The sequence below is a fragment of the Dermacentor andersoni genome, chromosome 1 (assembly GCF_023375885.2).
Source record: "Dermacentor andersoni chromosome 1, qqDerAnde1_hic_scaffold, whole genome shotgun sequence".
NCBI classification, from domain to species: Eukaryota; Metazoa; Arthropoda; class Arachnida; order Ixodida; family Ixodidae; genus Dermacentor; species Dermacentor andersoni.
The window spans coordinates 39825356-39852032 of NC_092814.1; the positions used below are offsets into that span (position 1 = coordinate 39825356).

At 42.5% G+C, this 26677-nt stretch overlaps 1 protein-coding gene across 5 annotated transcripts in view; it reads right to left on the reverse strand.

Annotated features, from left to right (window-relative positions):
- Positions 1–26677, reverse strand: part of LOC126545270 (DNA polymerase lambda-like) — a 63714-nt gene that overhangs the window by 21264 nt on the left and 15773 nt on the right. For 3 of the 5 annotated variants that reach the window (XR_008608457.2, XM_050193056.3, XM_055061349.2), the window contains exons 5-8: positions 24163–24291; positions 23929–24097; positions 14503–14594; positions 4622–4783 (exon numbers count right to left, since the gene is read on the reverse strand). Coding sequence is in view for 3 of the 5 variants with exons in the window: in XM_050193056.3 (XP_050049013.1) it covers positions 4622–4783; positions 14503–14594; positions 23929–24097; positions 24163–24291 (552 nt within the window). In the remaining 2 variants the exon portion in view is untranslated. Of the gene's footprint in view, positions 1–4621; positions 4784–8604; positions 8782–14502; positions 14595–23928; positions 24098–24162; positions 24292–26677 lie in introns of those variants that run through there. The other 2 variants (XR_008608458.2, XM_055061348.2) reach the window with 2 other exon arrangements.

The following is a 26677-nucleotide window of genomic DNA, read 5'->3' on the forward strand; positions in this document are numbered from 1 at the left end:
ATTTCGCTTCAGTTAGTGTTGTAATCGTTGGCCTACCATGGAAAACATTTTGCAGTGGATTGTACAGCTAACTTGACCAAGTCACAACATATACAAAAAGAAACCTACATTATGAATTTGTTTTGATACCAACGTGGCAGAGAAACAAAAACGCAGCACTATAAGTTAAAAAAAAAAAAGAACACTCCGGTCTCTTTTATTCTCCGAACCCGTTTGAACCCGTTCGAACCGGAATAAAATGGTGCTCTGGAACCGAACCCAGAACCGAACCCGAACGGCTTGAACCCGAACCTGAACCGAATCCGAAAAAATACCGGTTCGACACCCTGAAGATAAGTACAAACATTACCACCTTTGGCACAGGCTGCCATAGTAAGCGTACATGGCTGGTCATCAACACAGATGGCTCAAAGTTGCACACTGTACAGGCACCATCGTGTCTTCAGAAGCAATAAACGTCACCTATTTTGCCCGAAAAAGATAAATATTTGTCTGTACAACGAGTACAGCATGCCTGCTACACCTAAACTCCTAATGCTGCCGCATGAAAGTGTTGTGCTGATTCAACTCAAAGGACTTCTGTGCAACAACATCAAGAGCAGTCCAAAGTCCTTGAACCTGAAGCATCAAATGTGCTTGCCTAATCATTGCAAGCTTGTACGTCAAACCAAGCTTCCTGAAGATTGGTTTGCACTGTCAGGCTAAATGCTTAACATGCACCGTATTTGCATGTAAATAATGTGACCATGAATATAATGTGAGGAGGAACTTTCAGTCTCTCAGAAAAAGACAAGATATATATTATGACTGTAGTGGGAAGTGATGTCGCAAAGAAACAGGAAACGACCTATAAAAGTGGATGCCCACATGGCGATTTATTCATCATTACTGTGAACTGCTGTAGTAAAACACGTGAAAGGACGAGTGCATGCACAATTTACTCGTTGTCACTGCTGATGTATTTGTCACTGTCATTGAGAACGGCGCCGTCCTTCATGCCACCAAGGTTATTGGCCAGGCAGCACTTCAGAAGTGCCCGCGGCATAATCGAACATGGCAAAGGTGTGTTGGTTTATGTGTTCAAAAAAGGCTCCATACGTGGTAATGCCAAGTGAATTAGCTGACTATAGTTTGAAGTGGCAGGGAAAAACAAACAAACAAAAACATGCTATACATAGTATGCATGTATGTCATTCAACTATACTCCGCGACTTCTGGTTTACAGCAGCGCCATGTTGGGGAACCTATAGGCCTATGCGCGCGCCTGTTGATAAGGTACCCCAAGATGGCGGAAGGTAGCAGAAGCAGACGACAGCAGCGGATGTGACGTCATGTGCATACTATGTATATTCATACCAAGAACCCGAATATAACATAAGGCATGTCCCGAGGTCAGAAATGTAATTAAAAAAAGCATTATATATTCATGCAAATACAATAATGCTCATTTTCGGCAAATAGTATACAATTTTTTGGTTAACTTGTATAATTCTTTCTCTACCCATTGAGAGATGTATCAGGCACTTGTCCGTCATCTAGAACTGACAAGGCATCAGACATGTGCAGTGCACCATGATCAAGTATGTAATTGTAGTGCACACAATAAACTATTATTCTTTCTTGTTCTGGCCATCTTGCTGTCACCTCAGTCATGCCTTAGGTCGATGCAGTAATTACTGGTCACCCAGTCCCACACAATGTCCACAATAGAAGGATAGCTACACACAACCATGCTGTGCTTTTATTGTGATAACAATTATGTATATGGACACTCCAAGTGAATTTTCGCCATCATCGTTGCCATCCCTGTCGGCGTCAGCATATATTTAGGTATACGTATACTATAAAATTTTCCATGCTGTATATGTGTGTTATATTGCTACATTATTCTATTACTACAGTTGCTCATACCAGGTCTTATGCTCTTGACTAAATTATTTCTCAGAATTTAGAGAATGGTAGCTCGAAAACAAAACTCAGGAAACGTAACATTCACAGTGCATAACCTTTATCTTAAATCTGTACTTTGCCCTTTGGGTGATACTGCCAATTTTTTTATTAATGTTTTTCTTTCTTTTTCCTTTTTTCCCTTTCTGACGCATCTTTTAAAGTGCATTGCTCTGCAACTCCAGAAGACCTGCTTGTTGCGCTTTTATGTTTAATGGTCCATATGCGTGCGCTCTAATGTAATCATGAAGAATTAAAGAGGCTGGTTTCAGGAAAGGGCAAAGGAGTGCCAGGTTAGGATGCACTGTTATGGCTACTGCAGCGTTATATTCCCAGTCCACTCTAAGTTTAGATGTCATATGGCAGATATATGCCATGTGACAGCTGTTGTCCAGATACATGTAACAGTGATATCCACTAATGTTGAAGAATACCAACTTTAATGTAAGGGTGTGTGCAAATAATGAAAATTGTAATCTGAATTGAACATGAATATGCATAGTTGATTTTCATTAGTTTGATCATGTCAACTTAATTCTTTGCGAACTCACTCGTACCACTTGCTGTTGCTATAGCTGATGGTAATCCATTTCAATGGGGTGAGTGTACCATCTATATAAAAAATTGTGTTTGATCACCCGACCTAGACTGATATCCATGCACACACCTGTACCACCCTGAGCAGCTGAATGTATATGCTGATCAGAGCGTCTGCTGTGATGCTTGATGTGATGTTTCTAGTCAAATGTCAAACAAAGTGGGGGGGGAAAAAAGACACCTCGAATGAATCCTGGCTTTCCAATTATGCTGGACAAGCAAACAAGGAAGAGAGAGAGCCATTTCCACTGAAATACACAATCAGTGAAAGTTCATCTGTACACCTGCAGCAGTCACTATTTTCTTTAAAAAATTTAAATAAATCTGAATTTTTTAAGCAGAAGGAAGGGCCAGGAAGATGTGCAGGAGGATCACTTGGAAAGGGTAGGAAGGAAAAGAAGCGTGCAGAAGGGTGAACAGTAGCAGGCAGCATATCTAGATGATACGAGGACATGCCACTAAAGAGATACCAATTTCTGTGGAAGACTCTAACTTTTGATCTGCTCTTGGCAGCTTCTCTTTTGAAGATTTTGTCAACGTCTACAGGGAAATGGAAGTCTACAATACATATGACAAGCAATTCCACTGAGCACACCATGAGTCGTTGCTGAAATGGAACTGATGATGGCAACAGCTGAAAGGATTGTAGTGAATGTAGTAGATAGATGTGTACAAGTGAAGCAGAAGCTGGACTCAGCACTGCAGTTCTCCCACAAGGCCAATGATGAACAGGTGCTTATTCAGGAAAGAATCCACATGACATCACCTGACGGGTTCACCCGTGTCGGCTGCTGCCAGCTTGTAGATTAGGCTCAGTGAACACCTGCTGTACATTGCCGTGCAGTGCAACAAGGTATCTCAAGTGTTTCTTAACTGCAAATGATGGGAGCTGTTGATAGCAGGTTACTTTAGCAAATGAGATGATGGCGAGTTGAGATGTTTTGTTTTCTTGCCCTTCCTGATAAGCCAGGTATCTCGGCTGATTCTTGCAGTCCTGTCAAGTTTCAATTAATAAAATCAAACTGTGCGATGGAATGCAGTAAAAAGTATATATGTTCAGCAAAAGAAAACCTTCATTTTAAATGAAAAAATATTTAATAGAAGACGCAGCTACTTTTTTCTGCACCTTTCGCCCGATAAGATGTGTGACTGCAGCTTGGCTACTTCCACCTTTCTTGGCTACTTTATGATTGCAAGTTGTGGTACTGGTTCAGGTTGTAATCATGGATGTTATTGAAGTTAAAGCAACAGTTAATCTTAACATTAAATGAATTCCACATTCTGTTCTGTTGTCTTTTCCTGAGCTCTTCATCATACATAACACTCTCTTTTCACTTTGGTGCTGTCCACAAGAACAGGACAGAAAAGAACAAACAAACTGAACAGGCTTGAGGACATTTGGGCACTTGAAACTTGCATGTTTTGTTCAAGACGAGTGGATAGTGTGCCTGCACTGTGAAAGGACAATTTGCTTCTAAGTCTGACCAGGCATGAATTTGGAACAGACGCCCATTTCAGCAGGGTCAAGTTGGGGCTCAGAACAATATAATGAAATCAGGAACAGCACTGTAAAATTTGCAACAGTTTGTAACTCCATGTACAGCTCCTTTTTCATGCATGATTGCCCCTACGATTATGGCAAGCTCGTATATTCAGCCACAAATGAATACGGGGAAAAAAAAAAAAAAAAAAGATAAAGTACAAAATTTTCAAATCAAATACTGTGACTTGAAATGGAAGTGTCTCAGCCATACTTGAAAGCTCAAATATGTATTTGCCCATTCCTCCTATTCTGTCATAGCTAGTACAGTCAAATTTCAATATTATAGGGCATAATTAATTATCGGACATAATGAAGTACATATTTTTCTCACATATATAGTAGCATGTAAGGAATATATGCTTATAACGAATATCGGATGTAATGAAGTTATTTTAGAATCAGATGCGACTTCTTTATAACTAGGTGTAACTGTATAAGTGTCACTGTATTGAGGTTGTGCCTTGAATTACAGGTACTGGGAGCCCAGGAGTCTTTTCATCAATATGCAAGGGCTCTGGCTTTTCCTGTACTCACTGTTCTGCAAACATCTGCATAAAGGCCATGGTCATTGAGGGACATGCTCTTGCGACGAGCCAGGAGGCGCATGGAACGATTAAAATGGGCAGAACCAGTGAAGGCTAGTAGAGAACAGGCAAATTCCTCCTGGGGCACCACAAAGATGTCCAGCCGACGATGCTGTTAAAAAAAAAAAGAAGAGAAAATTGAAGATGGAGTCAGCTACAGGGGCGAAACTAAAAATGAAAGCCCGTTTTTCCATTCTCCTATCGATGCCAGCAAGATTAGTGCTTTGTTTATTTCATCACTCTATGTTAATTGGGACTATAGACCAATCAATGCATTGAGATTTAAGGCAGTTGAAAACTGTATCTCCAAGTGCCTGTTTTTATGAGCAACCTGTCTGGTGTGTCTGTAGAATCACTTGTCAATGGCTAGCCCACTGACGTTTCTGGCATACCCGTTTCTCTCATGGCTTTATGCTAATGAGCTGTCCATCCAAATAAACATTTATCAGCATCATAAACCAAGCAATCATATTGAGGACCGCATATTGCAAGGTTGCGACATTGGATATATTTTGCTAACGAGGTAGTAGGAAAATATTTTGCTACTCCTACGCCTTTCATTTTTGCATCATTTTCAGCATACCAAGTCTCCTTTTACAGTATGAGTGACTTTCTTGCTATTGCAGAAGAATACTTAAATAATACAGCCAAACTTAATACTTCTTTTAGTTTTAACAAGCCAAAGTCAGAAATTTTTCGAAGCGAGTGCATTTCTCGAATGATGGGAAAGGCAAAGCAATCATTCGTTTACTGCTATATATATATTTAGTCAGCACCAAACTTGAGTCAACTAATGAGTTCACAATCTATGGCCACAGGCACTCCCCCCCCCCCATTCATGTTAAACTCATGCCCACTCACACACACGACTGCTGACTCACACTCATTTTGACTGATGATGATGATGATGGTGTTGTGGCAGAAGGGCCAAATATTGCCAAAGAGCGCCATGCTAGTGTTAAATGAGTTGGCAATGTAGTAGTGAACCACAAGAGGTAGATGTGAAGGGGCTGTAAAGGGGCCTTAAAACAGTCGCGATGTAAGAAGGTTATAGTAACTACTTATGCATACTATGAACACGAAAGATACATTCTAGGAGGGTAATACAATGCTAAATATGTCAGTGGTAGAAACTTGTAAGAAGCACTACTGGCTTGACAGAGTCCTTGCAACCCAAGGGCTTGGAGGCATGTGCTATACAGAACACTACTATCACAGCAGCATCCTCTGGTGAGAGGATGTGCTACGAATTTCTTGGGATAATAACATGTAATACAATGTTACTCACGGAACCTAGAACTGCTCTGGTGTCAAAAAACAGTTCTGAACCAAGAAACATTACCGGATGGAGTGGGATGTGCTGGCAGTAAACTAGAGGAAAGTGTTTCTTTCTCTAAGCTTCTGCTTCTTGGCACTCCAAGAGGACATGGAGGATGGTCAGCCTCTCACCACATCTACCACAGGTTGGAGGTTCATTACCAGTCAGGAGAAAGTTGTGGGAAAGCCATACGTGTGTCCTATCCTGAGTTGACAGAATAGGATATCATTTCATTGTATTTTCGTTGCGGAGGGCCAGAAACCTACCTAACTGCGGCTTAATCACGTGAAGCTTATTGTTCGTTTCAGCGTCCTAAAAGCGTTGCCAGTGGCTTCACAGTTTCTTTCGTAAGAAAGGCTTCAGATCTTTGGCAGGGGCAGCAGCAGTAAGATTAATACTTTGTGATGCTATTGCCATGGATGTTTCGGTGGCAAGTACATTACCCTCTATTCCTCTATGCCCAGGAACCCAGCATACTATCCCATCTACGAGATGAATAAATATTGCACAAGAGTGAGTAAAGCTTAATAAAAACAGGATTTCTGTGCTTTCATAAAGACATTAAACTTTTACAACACTTAACGAGTCTGTGATTATTATTGTCTTCTCTAGTTTTAATTTCTGTGTTTCATCGGAGAAATGTGTTTCATTTTATGAGTTTCATGACAAACAATACTGCATAGGCTACTGCAGTAAAGATACTTGTCTGAGGGTTCAATATGTCAGATTCAGAGAAAAAGGGACCAACAGCTGCATAACATACGCCAGCATGTGACTTTGATGTGTCGGTGTAGAATTCAGAGCAAGAGTACTTCGATCTTTTAGATTTCGAGCTCTGGTGCGTACTTTGCGACTTCTACAAAAGGTATATCACGTTCTATCACCTGCCACTCCCAAGGCGATGACAACTTAACTAGAGGCATTAAGCGATGTTCGAGGAGTGGGAAATCCACTTCTACGCTAAGCTTCCTCACACGCAGTGAGAAAGGCTGTCAGACGGAGGGTCGATTATGAAAAGTGTAGCACACATCAAACTGTTAATGGGTTTAGAAAACGGATGTTCATGATTAGAGTGCACTTTGAGAAAATATGTGAAGCTGATGTACGCTCTCTGCAGGTAGACTGACCACTCATTCGATTCTACGTATTAACTTTCTATAGGGCTTGTACTGGACGCGCCAGTGGCCAGACAGATACCTAGATGGTGGACAGGATCTAATATCTTTAGCATGCCCAGGGTGGCAGAGTGATATACCACGCCACCATAATCCAATCGTGATTGAATGAGGCTTTTGTAAAGGTTCATTAAACACTTCCTGTTGCTGCTTTATGCTATGTGAGATAAATTTTCCAGTAAGTTCATTGTTTTGAGGCATTTTGTCTTGAGATATTTTGTGTGTGGAATGAAAGCAATTTTAGCATCAAGTATAATGCCTAAAAACTTGTGCTCTTTACTAAGCACTGTTTAAGCACTGAGTTTACAAAAACCACATAGAGACACGAGCAGGACTGCCAACTGCCCGAATAGATTACCTACTAGCCCGAACCAGCGCTTTGCTTGTGCTCTTTGTTCACAGGTATTTGTGGCCCATGCATTTCAATACTGGGATCTGCAATGAGCCCTTTCTTCCTCGTGGAAAAAAAAACCAAAAAAACATAAGAACTTTTGTGGGGGTTAACTTTGAACTAGTTTTCATCTGACCACTTAGCCAACTTGTTCAAGCCCTATTGTACTTGTCTCTCGCACACTGTAAGGTTGCAGGATATGAAACCTATTTGTACATTGTCTACGTAGTGGAATAGAAAATGGCTGGAGGTAGTGAACAGCGGAGCGTGTTCATCTTTACAATAAATAGCGTACAGCTGAGTACACCTCCCTGGGGTACTTGCTTCTTGCATAAATGAACGTGAGAGTCTGTTACCTATTTTCACATGGAAAGTACATTTCGTGAGCTAACTCTCAATAATGTCCAGCACTATGTTCCGCCAATACCCATTTGTGACAGGTCTCGGAGGATTCCATAGCCCTACGTGGTGTTGTAGGCCTTTTCCAAGTCAAGAAACACAGATAGAAAGAATTGTTTGCCAATAAAATCATCACGAATATTAGCCTCAACATGCATGAGATGGTCAGTTGTTGACCGGCCTTCTCGAAATCCACACTGATACGGATCAAGTATTTTGTTCGATTCAACATTATGTAGAAGGTGACGATTGATCATTTTTCCAAACAACCTGCAGAGGCAACTAGTAAGCACAATTGGGCAATAACTCGTTACTGAAGTAGGATCGTTAACCTGTTTGAAAACTGGGATGACAATAGCTTCTTTTCATGCAGATGGAAGCTGCCCAGATATAATTAAAGAGTGTTAATAGTGTGCTGTGCGTGTCTGTGTGAAGGTGTCTAACCATGTCATACATAATTCTGTAGGGACCTAGTGCAGAGCTCTGACATGCATTCAAGGAAGCTCCCATATCAACAAAGCTAAAAGGCCAGTTAAAAGGTTCATTTAGGCTACATTTATGGTTGAGTGGTTTCCGTTCTTCCGTATCTTTGTATTTCAGAAAACAGTCGGAATAATGCATAGAGCTAGAAACGCACTCAAAGTGCTCACCAAGAGCATTGGCCTGGCCCTTCAGACTGTTTTCTTGTTCATTCACCAAGGGCAACGAATGGATCTGCTGCCCCTTCAGCTTTCTCAGCCCATCCCATACTTTGCCTTCTGTGTGTACTTCTCGGAGTGAAACTTCTCCCAGCTTGCCCTCTTTGCTTGCCTTCACATCCACCTTCCCTGCAATTTTATGTATTTAAATTCAGTAAGGTTCTTTGGTTTTGGGTATCAACAGAGTATGCCCCAAGCCTTATTTTGCTTCTTTCGCACCTGTCTACAGTCATCATTTCACCAAGGGACTTGTCTTTTGAACAAGTTACCATTTGTCTGTGGAATGCACTTTACTGCTGCGTCTATTATAAAAGCAGTAAAATATGCTATTGCGTTGTCTATGCTAAATCTACTGCTGAAATCTTATGATAAATAACATGATTCCTTGAAATGGTCCCAGTCTGTTGAGGCTAGTTTTCACTGAGGAACATTTGGAGGGCATCCATGCTGCTTTATCAATTTTAACGTTTCAGTGAATCGGTCCCTTCCAAAGGGATTTTTTTATTACACCTCATTCTAAATATGGAAAGATGGCTGCAGAGTCAATTGTTAAATCTATTGTAGAACATGAATTATGTTGGACACTGTAATATGTGGGCTCTTTCTTTATTAAAGAGGCACAGACCAGAGGATACAAGAAACTTTTCTATTAGGTTGCCTTTCATGTCGCACCAGGAGTCTCTCCAAAGAGTGCTATGGGCAACAGTGATAACATATGGTTCTAGGAACTGGTAAACGAGGCTGTAGAATTCCGTTTTGAGCTGATAGTTGGGTGGTATATAAACGGAGTAAATGTTATCAACTTTTTGAACAAAATTGCTTGCACAGATAAAGCCTTAAGGGGCGTCTGAAGGGCAAACTGTTGGTAAGCAACAGACTTATTTACAGCTACAGCTACACCTTTGAACGAGGCAGAAGCATTGTCATGGTCGTTACGAAAAATGGCATATAGTGTGAGAAAATTCGACTATGTAGGCTTTAAGTGCGTTTCTTGGACACACAGCACCTTTGGATTAAATTTATGTATCAGTTTTGTGATGCCACCGACGTTACGAAGAAGTCCTCTGAAGTTCCACTGTAGTATCTGTGTATCCATATTGCAGAAGATGTTTGCGTATATCTAGTATAAGAAGACTAACTTAACTTACAGAGCCCCTTTCGGACCCTGTGATACAGGGTTTTTCTGTTTTGGAGCGATCATGAGAATCTTGCTGCTCCTTAGGCACTGGCAGCGCCGTCTGGTCAGTTGTTATGTACATCACCTCTTGCGAGGCAGTGGACATGCGCTCTTGCGAGCGGTTGGTTTGACGTGAAAGCCTTGTCTCGAAGGGCAAGACCCTTCCGAGGCCACTAACCCAGAGGTCGATGGCCCCTTTTTTCGGGATGGTGGAGCAGCTGCCAAGGGGGGTGATCATGTTGCTGCCGGCTCACTATGTGTGGGCCAGACAGCCGCTGGAAGCCGTTGTGATGCTACCCTGACGCGCCACTTCGGTAAAGCTGTACTTGGGCAGGTATTATACTCGCTTACTTGCCTCCTTGAATTGGATATTTTCTTTGACTTGGATTGTGCCAATTTCTTTCTCCTTCTTTCATGATTGGCGTGACCACAAGTATGCAGCATGCTCCCCATCACAGTTGACTCAGTGTAGAGTGTTATTGCATGTTTTGAAAGAATGTTCATTGGTACTGCACTTGGTGCAAGTCAACCGGCCTCAACGATTCTGTGAACTGTGGTCGAACCTTTGGCATTTGAAGCATCTGAAAGAGTTTGGCACGTACGGCCTAACACGAATCTTGATGTACCTGGCCTCAACAGACTCGGGCAGAACACTTGAGCTGAAAGTAAGTACCACATGTTTGGTATGGATTTCTTTTCCGTGACGCCTCATCTTAATTCATTTAACACTGATAATGTTCTGATCACTCCATGGATAGATGGATAGATACAACTTTATTGAACGTCCGGCAAAGTTTAACGTGAACCGGGCTTAGGTCTCCGACGGGGGAACATCAAGGCCCTGCCTCAGCCCTCCAGAAGTTCAGCCTCAGTCAGCTCCCAGAAATCAGCATCGGAGACGACACTGCGGGTGGTATTCATGGTACGGTGCGGGGTCACTGTTACTGTAACATTCCCAAAGGACACTAGATTGGGCAGTTTTTCATGTTTCTGATCGCGGAGCTCCAGAAGCAGATAACCGCTTGCCATTTTTGATGGTTTGTAACCTGGAGCGAAAACTTCACTTAAAGATTTAGAGACGAGGAAGAGTGAGGTCATTCTAACCATCTCTTCAGGTTTATCAGAGTGGATAATGTGAAACCGTGGAAAGCTTTGCCTTCAGTTGCCAAAAAATTGAAAGACATATTCAGTGCACCCTCATTTTTGAGGGCAATCAGGGTGCCTAGGGAAATAACTATCCATAAGTGTATCTACAGATTTTGGCAGAAATGCCAGCTGCCCAGCGTGGAGCCCAACAAGGGGATGCCACAGGACTTATAAAGAACAAGTCCTGCGGACGCCAACTGTATGTTTCCGGCATAACCAAATATGTACAACCAAGGTTGGTTGTTCCACACAATGTTAACCCTCGCTGCCGGGAAGATCAGAAGAAAACGGAAGAGAGGAAAATACAGAAAAGATTGGAAGCGAGAGAGAAAGACAAAGATCGGAAAGGAGGATAGGAAACTGTCACTCACTCACACCCATACCCGTGAGATGAGTGTAAGTGAATGGGAACGAGAGTACTCGTGAGTAAGTATGCTGGCTTATGCTGTCAGCGGCCTTGCACCCTGCACCAACAATCCCAGTTTGAAAATATGCCACCCAGAAATACTGATGGCTTCTTTTGCCAACAGTATGCCAACCAAAGAACATGTTCGGGGCATGTAGGTGCTAGTCAAAGCAGGAGTCAATTGCTTTGCTATTATTTGATTGTTGTGTCCAAAAGATTACTTTTTTACACTCCATTACAAATTTTCTGTAATGAAATGCAGGCGTGAAAGATGCAGCTCCACCATAGAAAGATGAGGAGAACACTTGTGGGAGCAATATGCTTTACGAATATACAACAGTATGGGAGGACCACTCCATGCCTTGTAGAGGCAGAATTTCTTTTTTTCTGGTGGCAGAGAGTTCTGTAAAGAGGCAGTGCGATGTGGTAGGGATTCCTTGCACAAGTGTGCTGTAACTGCCAAACGGAAATAAAATTGCAGGAAGAATGAAAACGAAAAGCATGGTTTTATGGCATGCATCAAGTTGGTGTGCCTTGTCAATAACATAGAATGTACAAACACAGCACAAAAACTCCTAGTGCAGCCTCATTGGCTGCACTGAGATATGAGTATGGAAGAAAAACATGAGAAGCAATATTTGAGGAGAAAATAGCGATTACACCTGCAGTGCTCGCTGTTAATTTTTGTTGCTGTAAGCTGTGACATTGAGCAAACATGTTTCTACTGCCAACATAGATGTCGACAAATATGTTGAGAAATATGTTTTGCAGTGCGAAAAGGCTTTTAAGGCTCTGTCTTGGACATCTACTGCAGCACAAACTACAGCCAAGATTTTGAGTTGCTAAGCATAAAATTTTAGCTTCAATCAGATCAGATACGAAAAGTCTCTGCACATTTGAGTGAAAATTGAAAAGCAATATGGATTCTAAGTGCATTAGGAACCCTCCATGCACAACAATGATCGGAACGACAGGTAGAATGAATGTATCTTTTGTTGGTATATCATGTTTGCTCCAAGTAGGAGCACAAAGATCTTGGCTGAGGAAGAGCTTGTGGTAAAGAGCTCCACATTCTTTTGTAGCAGTCACTCTTCTTATGAAGCTGCTTAATGTGGCAGCAAAAAAATCTGAACAGTTGTGGCAGTATTTCGTACTTTACAATATCTTGTGCGGCACATTGCAAACGAAGCAAAGCGTGGCACGACTGCCTCTCTAATCAGGAGATCGGGAGAGGCAGTGCGTGGGTGACACGTGGGTGCAATTCACAGCAGCTGCCAGACAGACCTCTGCTCGTGCAATGCTTTGTTTCCATGTATGCTGTCGGTGGATGCGCCCGTCGCATGCCTTATCGATGGTGTCATCGGTGAACAAACGAAGCATGCTACTCTGGCGCCATCTCGTAGCAATGATCGCCGCAGGACATGTCTTACACGGCACTACCGTAAAATCCCAAGAGATGTTCCAACCCCGAAAGGTAACCCACCCCTGTTTCTGGCAAGATTTTCTAGCTTTATAAAATAACATGTGCTAGTTCCTATAGGTACACTGAAAGTTAGCCCACCTCATAATTTCACTCGATTTTCTATCGATTTTTGGTGGGCCATCTCTTGGGATTTTATGGTAGGCTTTTTTTCTCACGCTTTCGCCATACCCTCCTGCTCTGCTTTCTGCCTCATGGTTCCACTGCACCCTCCTCCTCCGCTTTTCTCCTCACACTTTCTTTGCTCTTGCCATCTTTCATCCCCCGCTCTGCTCCGCGTTCACTCTTTCATCGTTCACTGTGCTCGTTCACTCGGTTATAGTGAGGTAAGCCGATGCCAACGCTCAATGCAGGATAGGGCGCCTAAGAATTGCGATCTAAAAAAAAAAAAAAAAAAAAAAAAAAAACACTCAAGACCAGTATTCTTAGTAATGGGACAGCAACTTTCAAAGGTCGTTAAGGATGCATCAAGAATTTAAAAACTAGGCCAAAACTTAGCACCATTAACTCTGTCTAAGTGTGTGTGACCACATACTTAGACTATGATGATAGTGACATCTTGGCAACTGTGCATCAATGTGACGTTTCTATACCTTGCATCTTTTTTGCGATTTCATGCCCTCTGTGATGCTATTGCAGTTGCTCCAAACACCTAGAGTTTTCTGCTAGATACTTTCAAAATAGGCGAAATCTGCTTATAATTCTATAAAGAAATCTGTGACTGATGGTGGGATCGAACTTTTGTCTTCCAGCACAGCAGCCCAATGCTCTAACCATTAGGCCATGATTGCATGCATGCTTCACTTGTGTCAGTTTGCTCTTCCAAAATGTCTCGTGCGTGCGTCACGTACCAGTTTCTCGCATTCTTTCCTCGTGACAGCTAGCACTTTAAGAAGCTGCGTTAAACAGCACTGGCTTCATGACCGGCCCAAATTTTTAGATTGCATTGTCTTTATGATTGGCCCACATTTTTTGTCAGATGGATACCTACAAAGTGGTCCACCTATAATGCTATTGCATTAAAAGGCATCATTTCAGCACCAAAACTTCTGCAAATTGAATTCTAAAATTCAAACATCAAACATGTTGGTTGAGGTACACCCAAGATCAAGCATCTAACAGATACTGCTTAGTGAATGGCATCACGGGAAGCTATGGCTCTATTTGTTTTCGGATGCCAGTGTGATGACATATATTAAATTACGAGTCCATGCAATATCAGGAGGTGTTAATATGGTGTTTAAGAAGTTTCAATGCATATTTTCACTGTACAACTTGTACATTTATTTAAAATGTGTATATGATTTAAAGTTTTTTTTCTAGCTCCATTTCACATCCCTAAAGCAGTCACCTCAGAGAAGCTACTTGAACTTCACAGACAAACGTTGAATGCAAAGCTCTTTCATGCACTATGTTCTTCGATTTCGACTCTCCTTCCTGCTTACATTTTCCCTTTTAGCCTTAATGTTTCAGAAAAAAAAAGAAAAAAAAAGGGGCGCAAGTCCTGCCCACAAAGTGCCCCATATCAGGATTACATAGCTACTACAGGGCACAGGTTTCGTACATATTTAGAAAGAGGGTCAGTTTTCCTTCTGTTGTACAGCATAAGAATGATTTTCTAAAGAGAAGACACCATCTCACCTTACTGCCATCTTCTGGTATCCTGCAAACACCCATGTACTTCCTGGGACTACCACCCTCATGTGGTACAGCAAGGTCGTCAGTTAGAAAGCCTGCGTAAGCACATACACAAGTTAATGTAACCTACAGATCACATAAAGGAGTCAACAAACGATTTTGAAGATTCCATAGCCTGTGTGTGCACAAACAAAGATAACACCAACAGCTTTTGTAACAGTACTTTAGCAAAGTTTGTGGTAGAGCATGCACCTCGTATGTACTTTTGAATCTTTATACTGCTGGGAACCAACTGTCTTTTCCTAATAAGTTGAAATTGTCTCCCAGCATAGCACTTGATCACTTGTAGAGATGTGTATCTTGGAAAAGGGCTCTGTTGGAATTTTTCTAGGATTGCTTTCTGGGTGCCCCGTCTCCAATCACAGACGGCCTTGCAGAACGTCTGCTGTGTGTGGGAGGCAGACTACACCTGCAGTCAGGACCCCGTCAGTAAAATAGGTACAGTTCTCAGCGATTCAAACGCAATAATCAGCCAGCATGGAGGCCACCGGTAAATGCTGAGGGATTACTGGGGGGCTAAATGCAGTCACAATGCATCATAAAGGTCCTTGCTTTCATCATGTGCCCCAATGCATCAGCTCGACGTCCCCAGTGGCCACTGGTGGCACAAAAAGCACTGGCCGCCATACGTGCCGATTATCGCATTTGAATCACTGAGCACTGTACAAGCACACTCCCAGCCTTGTAATCGGCCAATATGAAATCTTAATACTTGGGAATGGGGCCATCTTACAAGCAATAGTGGCATCCCCACTTGATAGGTGAATAAATGCCACATGAGAAATAGCCCTTATGAAAACCACCAAGACTCCATGGACCACAGTTTTGATAGGCTTTTCTTTAAATGTACAGCCTTCTGCATTTTTAGCTATATCATGTGAGCGTCCATCACGCATCATTTTAGGGCCTTAAAATGGCGGTAATCAGCGAGACCGGCAGAAGTACTCTCAGGCACACTAAGCACTCTACTGTGCAGGGGTCATCTAATACGATGTTCTCTTCAGGACGATGCACAAGAATATTAATGTTCTCACATGATATAGATAAAAATGTAGGAGGCTGTGCATCTTTAACTGATGCTGGAAGGCTCTTGAAGTGTTTTGACATATGAGGTCTGCCTGGAAAGTTGCGAATTTTTTATATGAAAGCGTCAAACGGCTGACTGAGCGGAAAAGCCAGTGTCCGGCATCTGCAGCGGCCTAAATTTCCACAGCTACAATGCCACGTCACGAGTGCGCCTTAGCATAGTTCCCACTAGCTGTGCTGCCACGACCTGAGCACGCCTCAATGGAGCAGAGTGAGAGAAACGGTATACCAGCGCACCAGGTGTTGCATGAGGGGAGAGGGCATTGCAGTGATGCTACATCACCATCGCTCTCAGAAGCCTGTCTTATCGGCACATTCCTTTCCATGCAAGCTCTTACCTGTGTTCTAACTGCGTCTCGGTAAGGTCAAATCAAAACATGCCAAGCGTCTCAACATGCTCACTTGCCCGTGAGGAGTTCATGACTCGAAGGACCGCTCAGCAGTGTTCAAATGGACATTCATGCTTTCACATTCACCACTCATAAAAAGTGCTTAGGTGACCTTGAATTTTTTGTCCAACAGAATTAAATTTCAATGCAACTTGTATTTCCTTATAGTGGCACATTTAATGTACCAGGTGGAAACAGCAGCTCTGTATTCATACATCACTTGTTTTGTTATGAACATTTGTCTGAACCGATGTCGACTGCGCTTGATGATTTTCTCCAAACAGAAATGAGTGAGTCAAGGAAGCAGCAGGTTTGTACAAAATTCGGCATAAAACTCAAGTAGATGCTACAAATAGGTTTTTGGACTACAGCTTTAGGGAAGACTACAACACACAAGTGGTGGATATGTTTTAAAGAAGCTTGTACTTCTGTTCAAGATGACTGTTTGGGTAGGTCATCGACTTTATCATAAACTTATTCCACTGTGTGGAAAGTGAAAGAAGTTATTTGTTTCAACCGTTGCCTGGCAGTTTGAGAAGTAGCTGAAAAGGTTGGCATTTCAAAAACTGTTTGCCATATGATTTTCATCAGCATGTAGGGAATGCGCCGCCTCACAACAAAAGTTGTGCCACTGCTTTCATCAGATGAACAAATGCAGACATGGCTGTAAGTGAGTAAAAAGCTTCTGAGACAAGCTACATCTGATGAAAAATTCACAAAAAAACCTCATCACTAGGTACGAGACATAAGTTCATGGCTAAGATGCAGAAACCAAGCATATTGGTCATTGCAGTGGATGAGACAATTTACGCCAGGACCCAACAAGGTATGACAAGTTCAGTCAAACTCGGTGTTGCTCATGGCTTTCTTTTAAAATTCTGAAAGTGTCAATTACCATGAATACCACGGAGAAGACAGCCAATAAAGGGTACATTGGAAGTTTTGAAATGTCTTCGCAAAGCAATGCAGAGGAAAAGACAATGCTTGGGAAAAACAGCGCTGGAGGCTGCATCATATGCACCCCCACGTCACTACTCATAAGAGAGTTTTCGGCCAAGAACTTCCCACCACCTGTTCCCTAACTCTGTATTCACCAAACTTAGCCACAGCAGACTCTCTTTTCTTCCATAAAGTGAAGTGCGCTCTGAAATGACGAAGTTTTGAATCCATTGACACTGTCAAGAAAGATTCGCTATTCAAGCTATATAGCATCTCAAGAAAAGTGCTCCAGGAAGCATTACTTTCATAGCAGAAATGCTATGTTCAGTGCATGACTCAGACGCAGACTACTTCGAAGGTGACAAACCTAACTAGCTGGTAGGTAAACACAAGCAGTTTTTTTTTTTTTTCAAATTTAGTGAACTTTCTGAACAGACCTCGCAAGAACTGCGCAAGTTATTCCGTGGCTAACACAATAAGATATGGTATAAAACATGCAAACATATGCAACTCATATATGGAGTGTTTCAGTGATGACTGTTTGCAGTTACCTCAATTAGGGGATTTTATTAAAAAAATATTTTGTAGTCAGAATTTACAGAAGTGGCGAACATCAGAAATTGTACACCAACAGCCAAGAAGCTCTTTAAAAAATTTAGCTAACTTTTTATTGAGAACTTTAGGGCACGAGTTCCAATATTCAAATTGAAGTCAGTCACCGCTCAAGGCGTGTTCACTTGACAGGAAATCCGAGACTAATGCCTAGTTGATAGTTATTCATCCCCAAAATCTGCCATGGAATACATTGGTGTTCCACACAACTTTGCATCACAGTGAGTAAGCAAGGCTTTTTCAGGAAATAGAAAGTAGAAAAATAACACATTTCACGCTAAATTTGGATGCATGCCTCAAACATGTTGCTATAGTCTCAAAATTTTGCCTTAATAATGGCGAGCTTTAATTTCTCCCTCGTGACGTGTGCTAAAGCTACTTCATTTAAAATATTAATTAATAAATTCTATTTAGTTAAAATGCTGACTGGCAATTATATTGTAGTTTATAATGTCTTCCACAGATATGAATATTGACCAGCAAAAATTTATTCTTTCGAATAGCGTATCTTTATATTTGGGTCATTTCATGTCAAGTGTCTCCTCAAAACATTGCACACTCAATACCGCCAGCTAGCATGCCTCAAGGGGTGGGGGAGGGGGGTGGGGGTCCCTGTCTGGATTTGAGAGTGCTTCTATACAGCTACTACTGAATCCTTTAAAAGAAATCTAGCGGTAGAACACATTGTGGATGATGGAATTCACTACTTCTACTGTATAACCAAAAATTTTTGATAGGGCCTGGTGAAGGGCTTTCAAAGATATAGAAATTTTTTAAGTTGGCTCTTGCACCACATTCGCTGTTGTTTCATATAGCCCTTTTGCTGCACAGCAAATTGGTTGTGTTGCTGCAGGCACCTGGTTGACACAGCATTGGTCAGCAACAGGAATATTTTGTATTGTGTTGCCCAATCGACAGAGCCATTAGGAAAATTGTCTTTGCCTTGTCTCATTGTCACACCTGGTCAAACCAGTAGGAATTTGCGAGACCAAGTGAGAGCTGTCCGAGTAGGCTTATTATTTTACCATTTCACCATCGGTACATGCTACAAGGGCAAGCTTACGTGCCTGTTCACATGACTGTCAGGGCATAGTAAATCTCACACTTGAGCATCTGTACATGGGGGTCTTTTATGAAGGGAAACACATGAGCGCATGGTCTGTGCTCCGCAGCGGCTGCTTAGAGTGCCAGCAAATGGCAGCAAGATGAAGCATGTCCGCTTGTTAACCAGGTACAGCCGATGGGCAACTGCTGCTAGCAAGCTATGCCATTTGCACAACTTTCTTGGGGAACGGGGGTCTAGCATGCATTTGTTCATCAGCCATGCCTGGTTATTTGTGTCACCAATAGATGACGCCACAAGTATGCCTCCTCTTGCTGCCATTTGCTAGTGTTCCATATAGTGAATGTGTGCTACATAGCCGCTGCAGAGCAGAGGCCACATTCTGTGTTCCCTTTAATACAGGACCCCCTTGTACATGACAATGCTAGTATATTGCAGTATTTATTCCTGATAAAGGAGCAGAGAGTGATGAATAGGCACTGTTGAGCTCTTTCACAGGTGACAGTAAACAAAGCCTGATGAAAACATGCATAGTATGAGCAGTTAGATGGATGCTTCTGGCAACATGAGTGTATCAAAATGTAACATTCAGGACAACCCTACAATGTATAAGTCGACTTTGATTTGACAAACAGAAAACAATCTCCTGAAGCCACATCATAGTGAGACACAAGATTCATGATTCAAAATCAGCAGTGTGATGCAATGGGGACCAAAGAAAGAACGTGTGAACAGACAGAACAAATTGTGCTTACTTGCTATTTCTCTCATGCCTATACTGTCATGCTGCCCAATTTTTAATCCTGAATACCCACCAACTACCCTACTTTTCATTGCTTCTACAGAGACTTACATGGATAGTATAAATTCTTGTTTCACTGAGAACATCAGTACGGCACAGACAGAACATATGTTCAACACAGATTGAAATACTGTTTTCTTCTTCTTATGGGAAGGTTTGTAACGAAGAGGTGCAAAAGATGAACACATGATGATGGGCACCAATGGCATTCTGATGCCTTTGAAGCTTTCTGCAGACATAAATAGCTATCTTGACATCATAATCTGGTTGTTGTAGAAACTCGAAAGACTGGCTTTTTCTATCACATTTTACAGCGCCCTTATTGCACATATACTCTTATGTTGTGTGAGGTCACGTCCTCTTTGATAAATCAGAAGTCAACTTACACATTTCATGGCTGCATTGAGCGCAACTTTTCAATAAATTCATGTTACCACAGACCTCCATCTAATTGCCTATGTATGTCTTTTTATTAGGTTTCATTTAAAGTCAACACGAGGAGGTGCTCAACAGCACTGCTTCATCACACTCTATCCAGGATAGAGAGAGAAAAAAGGGAAGGCAGTAAGGGCAACTAGATGCATGTCCAGTTTGCTACCCTACATAGGGAGATGGGGGTTAAGAGATGAAAAAAGCGAGAGAAAATAAGAGAAAACAATGAGGGTGTGTAGATCCAGATGTGCACATCAAGACTACAAGTGGTCACTGAGGTCGGTTATGTCAGAAACTGATGTATATGTTGCTTTCTGAGCTTCTGATGCATGTGGCCGTGATCCAAGCACCTTTGTCACAGAGTATAGTTTTGAGTCCAGATTATCTAACGTGGTATGGAGAAGGTGTCAATCATCATAGTGAGTTGAATACTGCAATGCACTGGTGTTTTGTAGTGCATGTTTTATGATGCTACGACAGTCGTGTGAATAGACACATATGCTTGCCATTGCTACACACACCAATGGTAGAATGTTAAATAATAAGTCAACTCAGAGAGCTCTCCTCTAGTCTTGCAACTTGTGACTGGCTTGGCTAAATATGACAATGAGACAAGGCAAAGACAATTCTCTTAATAACTTTGTTGACTGGCCAACACAATCAAATCATGTGACAAGATATTCCTGTTATAATCCATAGCTGTGCATACTGACTGCCTGCAGCAAAAGAGCTGATGTGTGGCGAAACAGATCTATGAAGTGATACCGTATGTGGTGCAAAGATCAACTTCAAAAATTGATATCCTGCCTAAAACAAATACTAAAATAAGGTAACGTCAATACTGAACTACCGATAAACAGATCTATTTGTCTCCTGCCTTTACTTGGACCACCTCAGTGCTCAAATTAACTGAATGTGTACAAAACTGAACATTTTGGCACAATGCTCACTTTTTTCTTTGGAATTATCTTGGCCCATGAACATTTTCTTCAGCAGAAGCTCCGCAGCAATCCAGAAACATTATTGACAAATGCGAATGTATTTTTGGGTATAAAAAATTGTGTACAGTGAAATCTCGATATAACGAACTTCAGGGGACTGCTTGTTCGTTAATTTGAAAGATCGTTATAGTGAAAGCCCCAAAATTAACCATTTCGCCCACCAACCCATCAGTTCATAAGTTGCCACCATATGAGCTATCCACGAAAATGTCGCTGTTGGCTCTCGGCACGTGCTGTTGCTGTTTTCCATAGATTCCGCCGCCATGTGCCACCTAAGCACCGTATAAGAATGACATGCGCAAAACAGATACTGACGGCGAGAAAACTACCGACAAAAAGGCAGCTCCATGTTGCTTTCAAAGCACAATGTTTCTTGGTTTTGTTTATTTTTCACATTTCTTGCCGCGGAAACCGCAACTGTCATGCTTGAGGCGGGCAGCTGAACTATGTCAAAGCACAAGCGCGCAAACGACACCGTCTGGAAAGTGCAAGGTGCGACCGTGTGGCATCCCCGCGTGTAGGAATGTTACAAGTTACATTTCACTGCGCGCGTGGCTGCAGAAAGAAGCGCGAAAGAAGAGACGGGTGCAGAGAGAAGGGTGAAAGAAGGAAGAGATGTGTCTCCGTTGCTAGGCGACACTATGACACTTTTCTGGGCAGAGCATGCGCTCGCAAAACCTGATGCATCGTCGCCTCCTCTTGCCCGCGTTCTTTTTTTCTCAGGCGCCATCTCAGGTTTTCCGAACCCATGTGCTGTGACGTCTGCTCTACGGTGTGGTCCATTCCATAGAGTTTCATACAATAATTACTAGAGGGAACTCTGGCGCTAGTGTCTATGGGAGCTGCAATGAGAGCGGTTGTACCGGCATGCGAATTATGGGAAGTACATGGATTTGCTTAAACTTCGTCCTTTTGGCTTCAAACAGCTTTGTGACTTTGCAAACTCATTTTCAACAATGTACTCCATAATAAATAATTAAATGAACATTAAAATTGTCCAGCGGCAGGATTCGAACACAGGAACTCTAGTACAGAAGCCTGATATTTAAACCATTAAGCCACAGACGCATGCATCGACAAGCGAATGAAATGCCCTTATGAATTTATCGCGGGCATGCCAGTGCCTTGAGATGCTTGCCGTGTTTCGATTTGGCCACCTGGACAAGCTCAATCGTTGTAATTAATAGCAATTGTGCGTGTTTGCGGCATCTTCTGCACTTCGAAGAGTACAGATTGCACTGAAACTTACGCCAATAAGATTTATATAGTGTAATATACAAAGCCACAAGAACGTCTGAATCCACAAGCACGAAGATCAGACGAATTCATGTACTTCCCATCATTCCCATGGTGGTACAACGACTGCATCGCCAGAGTTCCCTCTAGTAATTACTGTAGGAAACTCTATGGTCTGCTCTTTCCACCTTGTCGTCTGCTAGCCTACTATTTCGGCTGGCGTGAAGGATACATGGAAATCTAAGAATCTCTAGATTTCGGAATATTAGTTCGTAGTACTGAGGCATTGTTAACATCACAGGGAAACTGAATAATGATTGTTATTCTGAAAAGTTCGGTATTCTGAAGTTCGCAGAACTGAAACATTTGTACATTGAAACTATAAGTCAGCAGGGGATTTCTGAAAAGTTTGTTAATCTGAAAGGTTTCTTAATGTGGTGTTTGTAGAAACGAGGTTTCACAATATTTAGCACATTTGTGTCAACATTCGGTACGTTTAAATAACCGTCAACTACCAAAGTAACCAATAAATACTACTACACATTTAAGAGTAATCTTTATAGTTTCTCTGGGCAAAATTGTGTAGCACCAACCACATTATTAACATTTTGATGTTTTCTTGTGACGCCATATGTTACGTACCTGAGGAAATTTTGGAAGTATCTCACGTGACAAAAAAAAAATTTTTTTTTCACTGAAACAATTTCAGAAGACCCTGTGCACAGAACCAAAGAACGGTAATTCTTAAAATAATATCGGTGCTGGTCAAGCATGGGACAGTTACTGAGACAACTGATAAAATGAAAAGTGAATGACACAGCATGTGGTGTCCTGTGCCTCATTTACATTTACTGAAAGTATGAAATAAACATTGTTACTAAAGCTATACATGTATGCTTTAATGCTATTCCTATAGTGTGTTTTCCATGAATATGTAATTCCCACACTGTGAAGAGTTGGAAAACGTTAAGTGTGGCTGAATTGATAAAACATTAGAGTGCCTCTTCTTCTTAAAGTGATGACAATGCAACAAATTGCTCTACCATATACTGGACGTTTCAGCAAACACTTTCAATAATTTTTAAAGGTTGCCTGTGGCAGATACAACAATTCTAGTTCATGAGCTGGCCTACTAGAAGAGGTGGACATTACTTGCACAAAAAATTAAAATGTATAATCGGCTAATTAGGTAACAAAAATTTACTAATTAAGTTTCTACCTAATTACCTTATGGCCCATACTGCAATTTACGAATTCTAGCTGTGGAGTTTGCAAGGCAGATCCACTTGCAACAAATTCTCAGGATGACACCAGTTTCGAGATATTAATTCCCGAACTTTGCACAGAAATGCACTGGCGTTCCAGTTACTTTTGTGCTTCAATGCATTTCTCCACAAAGTTCAGGAATTAATATCTTGAAACTGGTGTCATCCTGAAAATTCGTTCCACGTGGACCCACCTCGCGAACTCCACTTCTAATTCATAAGGTAATTAGTTAAAAACTTAATTAGTGAATTTTGTTAATTAGTCATATGCATGTCACTTTTTTTTTTTGAAGTAATGTCCACCTCCTTGAGTAGGCCAGCTCATGAATTAGAATTGTGGTACCTGCCACAGGCAACCTTTAAAAAATTTGCAAGTGTTCGCTGAAACACCCTGTATACTCCAGCTGCGCTGCATTCTATGATGTCATGTTATGAATTTATTTTGGCAAGCTGAAAAATGTCACATTTTGTTCTGACTTCTTCATTATTAATGTGTGCATTCATTTTACATGGGTGGTTCAGGTTGTATATCGAAATAGCGTACTGCTTTCGTGAAGGACCTGTAGAATCTTGCCGAGCACACCCTCATGAGACTTGCCGTCAGGGTGTGTGATCAGAATGTCAACATCGCCACACATGGCTCTGCCTCTGCGATAGGAGCCACACGGAATCACCTCGAGTCCAGGCTGGATCGACAGGGCAGCTGTCTTCACCTGCAGTTAGCACATTGTTAAAACATTCGAGATTAAGATGTATCTCGCACTCCTCCGAGACGTACTGTGTCTGCAATCAGCCTTGCTTCAGCATATGGCATCTTGTCAAGGAAGTCATGGAAGTGCTTGAGCCCAATCTTCTGTTGGCTGCTCAGACTTCCCTTGGCGGCAAGTTCTTCCAGTGAACGAAAACCCTTGTAACATAAAAAGAAAGGGAAGAGAGAGTGTGAGTACAGCCACATTTCCAGGAAGCACAAGTTGGCTACTAGCTAGCTTGATATAGCTTGAGCAGGCTAGAAGCAGCTAGAGCTATGTTAAGCATTAGTTTAGACATCTTCAAGATGGCTAGCACTTGATGTCTCCAAGCCATACGCTTCTAGCCACTGTGAAGACAATTACTTAGAAAAAGTGTCGAAATTTTGAAGGCATCCTGGATACAGGGAAGCCTCAATGACCTGGGGGTGGAAAGGGGGTGTCAAGAACGGCCCAGCTGAGGTGCAAGTGTTGCCAGCCAGTTGCAACAGTGGGCGTCAACGTTTCCTAGAGTGCCGCTGCAAACTTCTAGCCACGGCATCACTAAATTGTCATGGTGACTGAATGCGTTCGGTGGGCCAACTATTGTTACCGAACCCACCAACGCGGACCTGATCGGCCGCGAGCTGGGGAGTTGCCGCGGGAACATCGTCGGGGCGCCCTTCCCACGCGCCGACCAAAACGCAGGACAATGGCTACCCGGGCATGCTGCGAGGGTCCGCTCCGAGTTCTACGAAATTCGTGTGATGTCGGTTTCGGACCGTGAACCTGTGTGTGTGTGTGTGTGCGCGTGTAAGCCGTCCCGGGGAGAGGCGGCGTGCTTGCAATGACTGGATAAACATTTCCGTCCCCTTGGAATCAAGGGGAGGACCGAGTGTTTATAACCCGCTGTTGTGCAGCTGCTCAGCAGACTCTCTCAAGCAGTCATGTTAGACTGACTCTCTATCAAGCAGTCATGTTAGGCTGACGTACTTTTCTAAGCAGTCATGCTAGACTGATGTAGATACTGTAAATAAACCCATATTCCTCGTTCTCGATGAGAAGCAGTCCTTCCCTTCATCAACGGCCTCAGCGTGGATAAGTTGGACGACGGCATGGGCCAGCTAGCTACCTTCTAATTTATGCCCGACTCCAATCTTGACAACGGATCACGAGCGATGGGATTGAGCCCCCAATTATAACAACTGGCTGACAGCGGTGAGATGGACTTTGCGACGTGGTGCTGTGTCTGCGGTGAGTGCTTGGTTCTTGCCTTGACTCTCTAGGCTTCATTTTGTGGTTGTTCTGTTTAGAACAGTAGCGAAGCTAGATTGTTGAGTGTTAGCTAGGTTGTGTTTTCCTAGCTAGATTTAGCGAGCAGGATCAAGGCAGTAACGCAGCAATCATGGAGTTAAAAAGACTGCTGAGAGACGAATTGTTGATTGTTGGTGAGGAACTGGGCCTAGATGTACGCAAAGAAATGCTAAAAGCGGAATTATTGGAGCTAATTTCCAAACAGGCCAGTGAGGAAGAAATTGAAATGGGATTGGAACTTCTAAAGAAAAGAGAGAAACGGGAAAGAGAGAGAGAAGAACGGGACAGAGAGAGAGAGGAACGCGATAAAGATCGCGAGTTAAGAAAAATGCAACTTGAACTGGAAAGCAAACGTTTGGAGTTGTCTCAAGGAAATGAAGGGGCTCTGGGACGATCAAGTGAGGCAGAATCATACCGCATGGACAGGCTATTAAAGCCATTTGAGGTCGGGACTGACATAGGCTTGTTCCTAAGCAATTTTGAAAGGACTTGCGAGAAGATGAACTTCGGCCCGAGTACATGGCTACAGCGGTTGCTGTCTATGTTGCCGTGCGAGGCGGCGCAAGTAATCGCCACACTGAGTGCACAGGATGCATATGATTATGCAAAAGTTAAGGCTAGTCTCCTGAAGAAATACCACCTTTCAGCCGAAGCTTTTCGGCAAAGGTTTAGAAGCACAGGCAAGAAAGATAGCGAGGGGTATCCGAAGTTTGCATACGGCTTAAAGGCCAACCTAGTCGAGTGGCTGAAAAGCGCGGAAGCGTACGTCAGCAGAGACATGATCATTGAATGCATGTGTCTAGAGCAGTTTTACAAAACCATCCCCAGAGCTGTGAAACTGTGGGTGCAAGACAGAGGGAATGTAAACACTGTGGAAAGGGCGGCTGAATTAGCCGAAGAGTACGCAACGCGTAGAAAGTTGAACGCAGAGGACGGAAATTGGGACGGTCGAAATGGACCGCGGAAACCATTTCCGTTCAAAAAGGGTTCGCAGACTAGACGATCGGAGCCTGTAGACGTGGAGGAAAGGCCCGCAGAAAAGAGCGAGGAGAAACTTAATGGAGAAACCGCACAAAAAGAACAGAAAAGAAAATACGAATCTTTTAGACCAATTCGCAGTTATAAATGCCACAAACTGGGACATATAGCTGTAAACTGCGGGAAGCCTAGCGTAGTTTTCTCCTACGTGGAGGAAAAAGAGGAGAATATGGAACTTTTAAGTCCATATCTTCATGACCTGCAAGTTAATGGCAA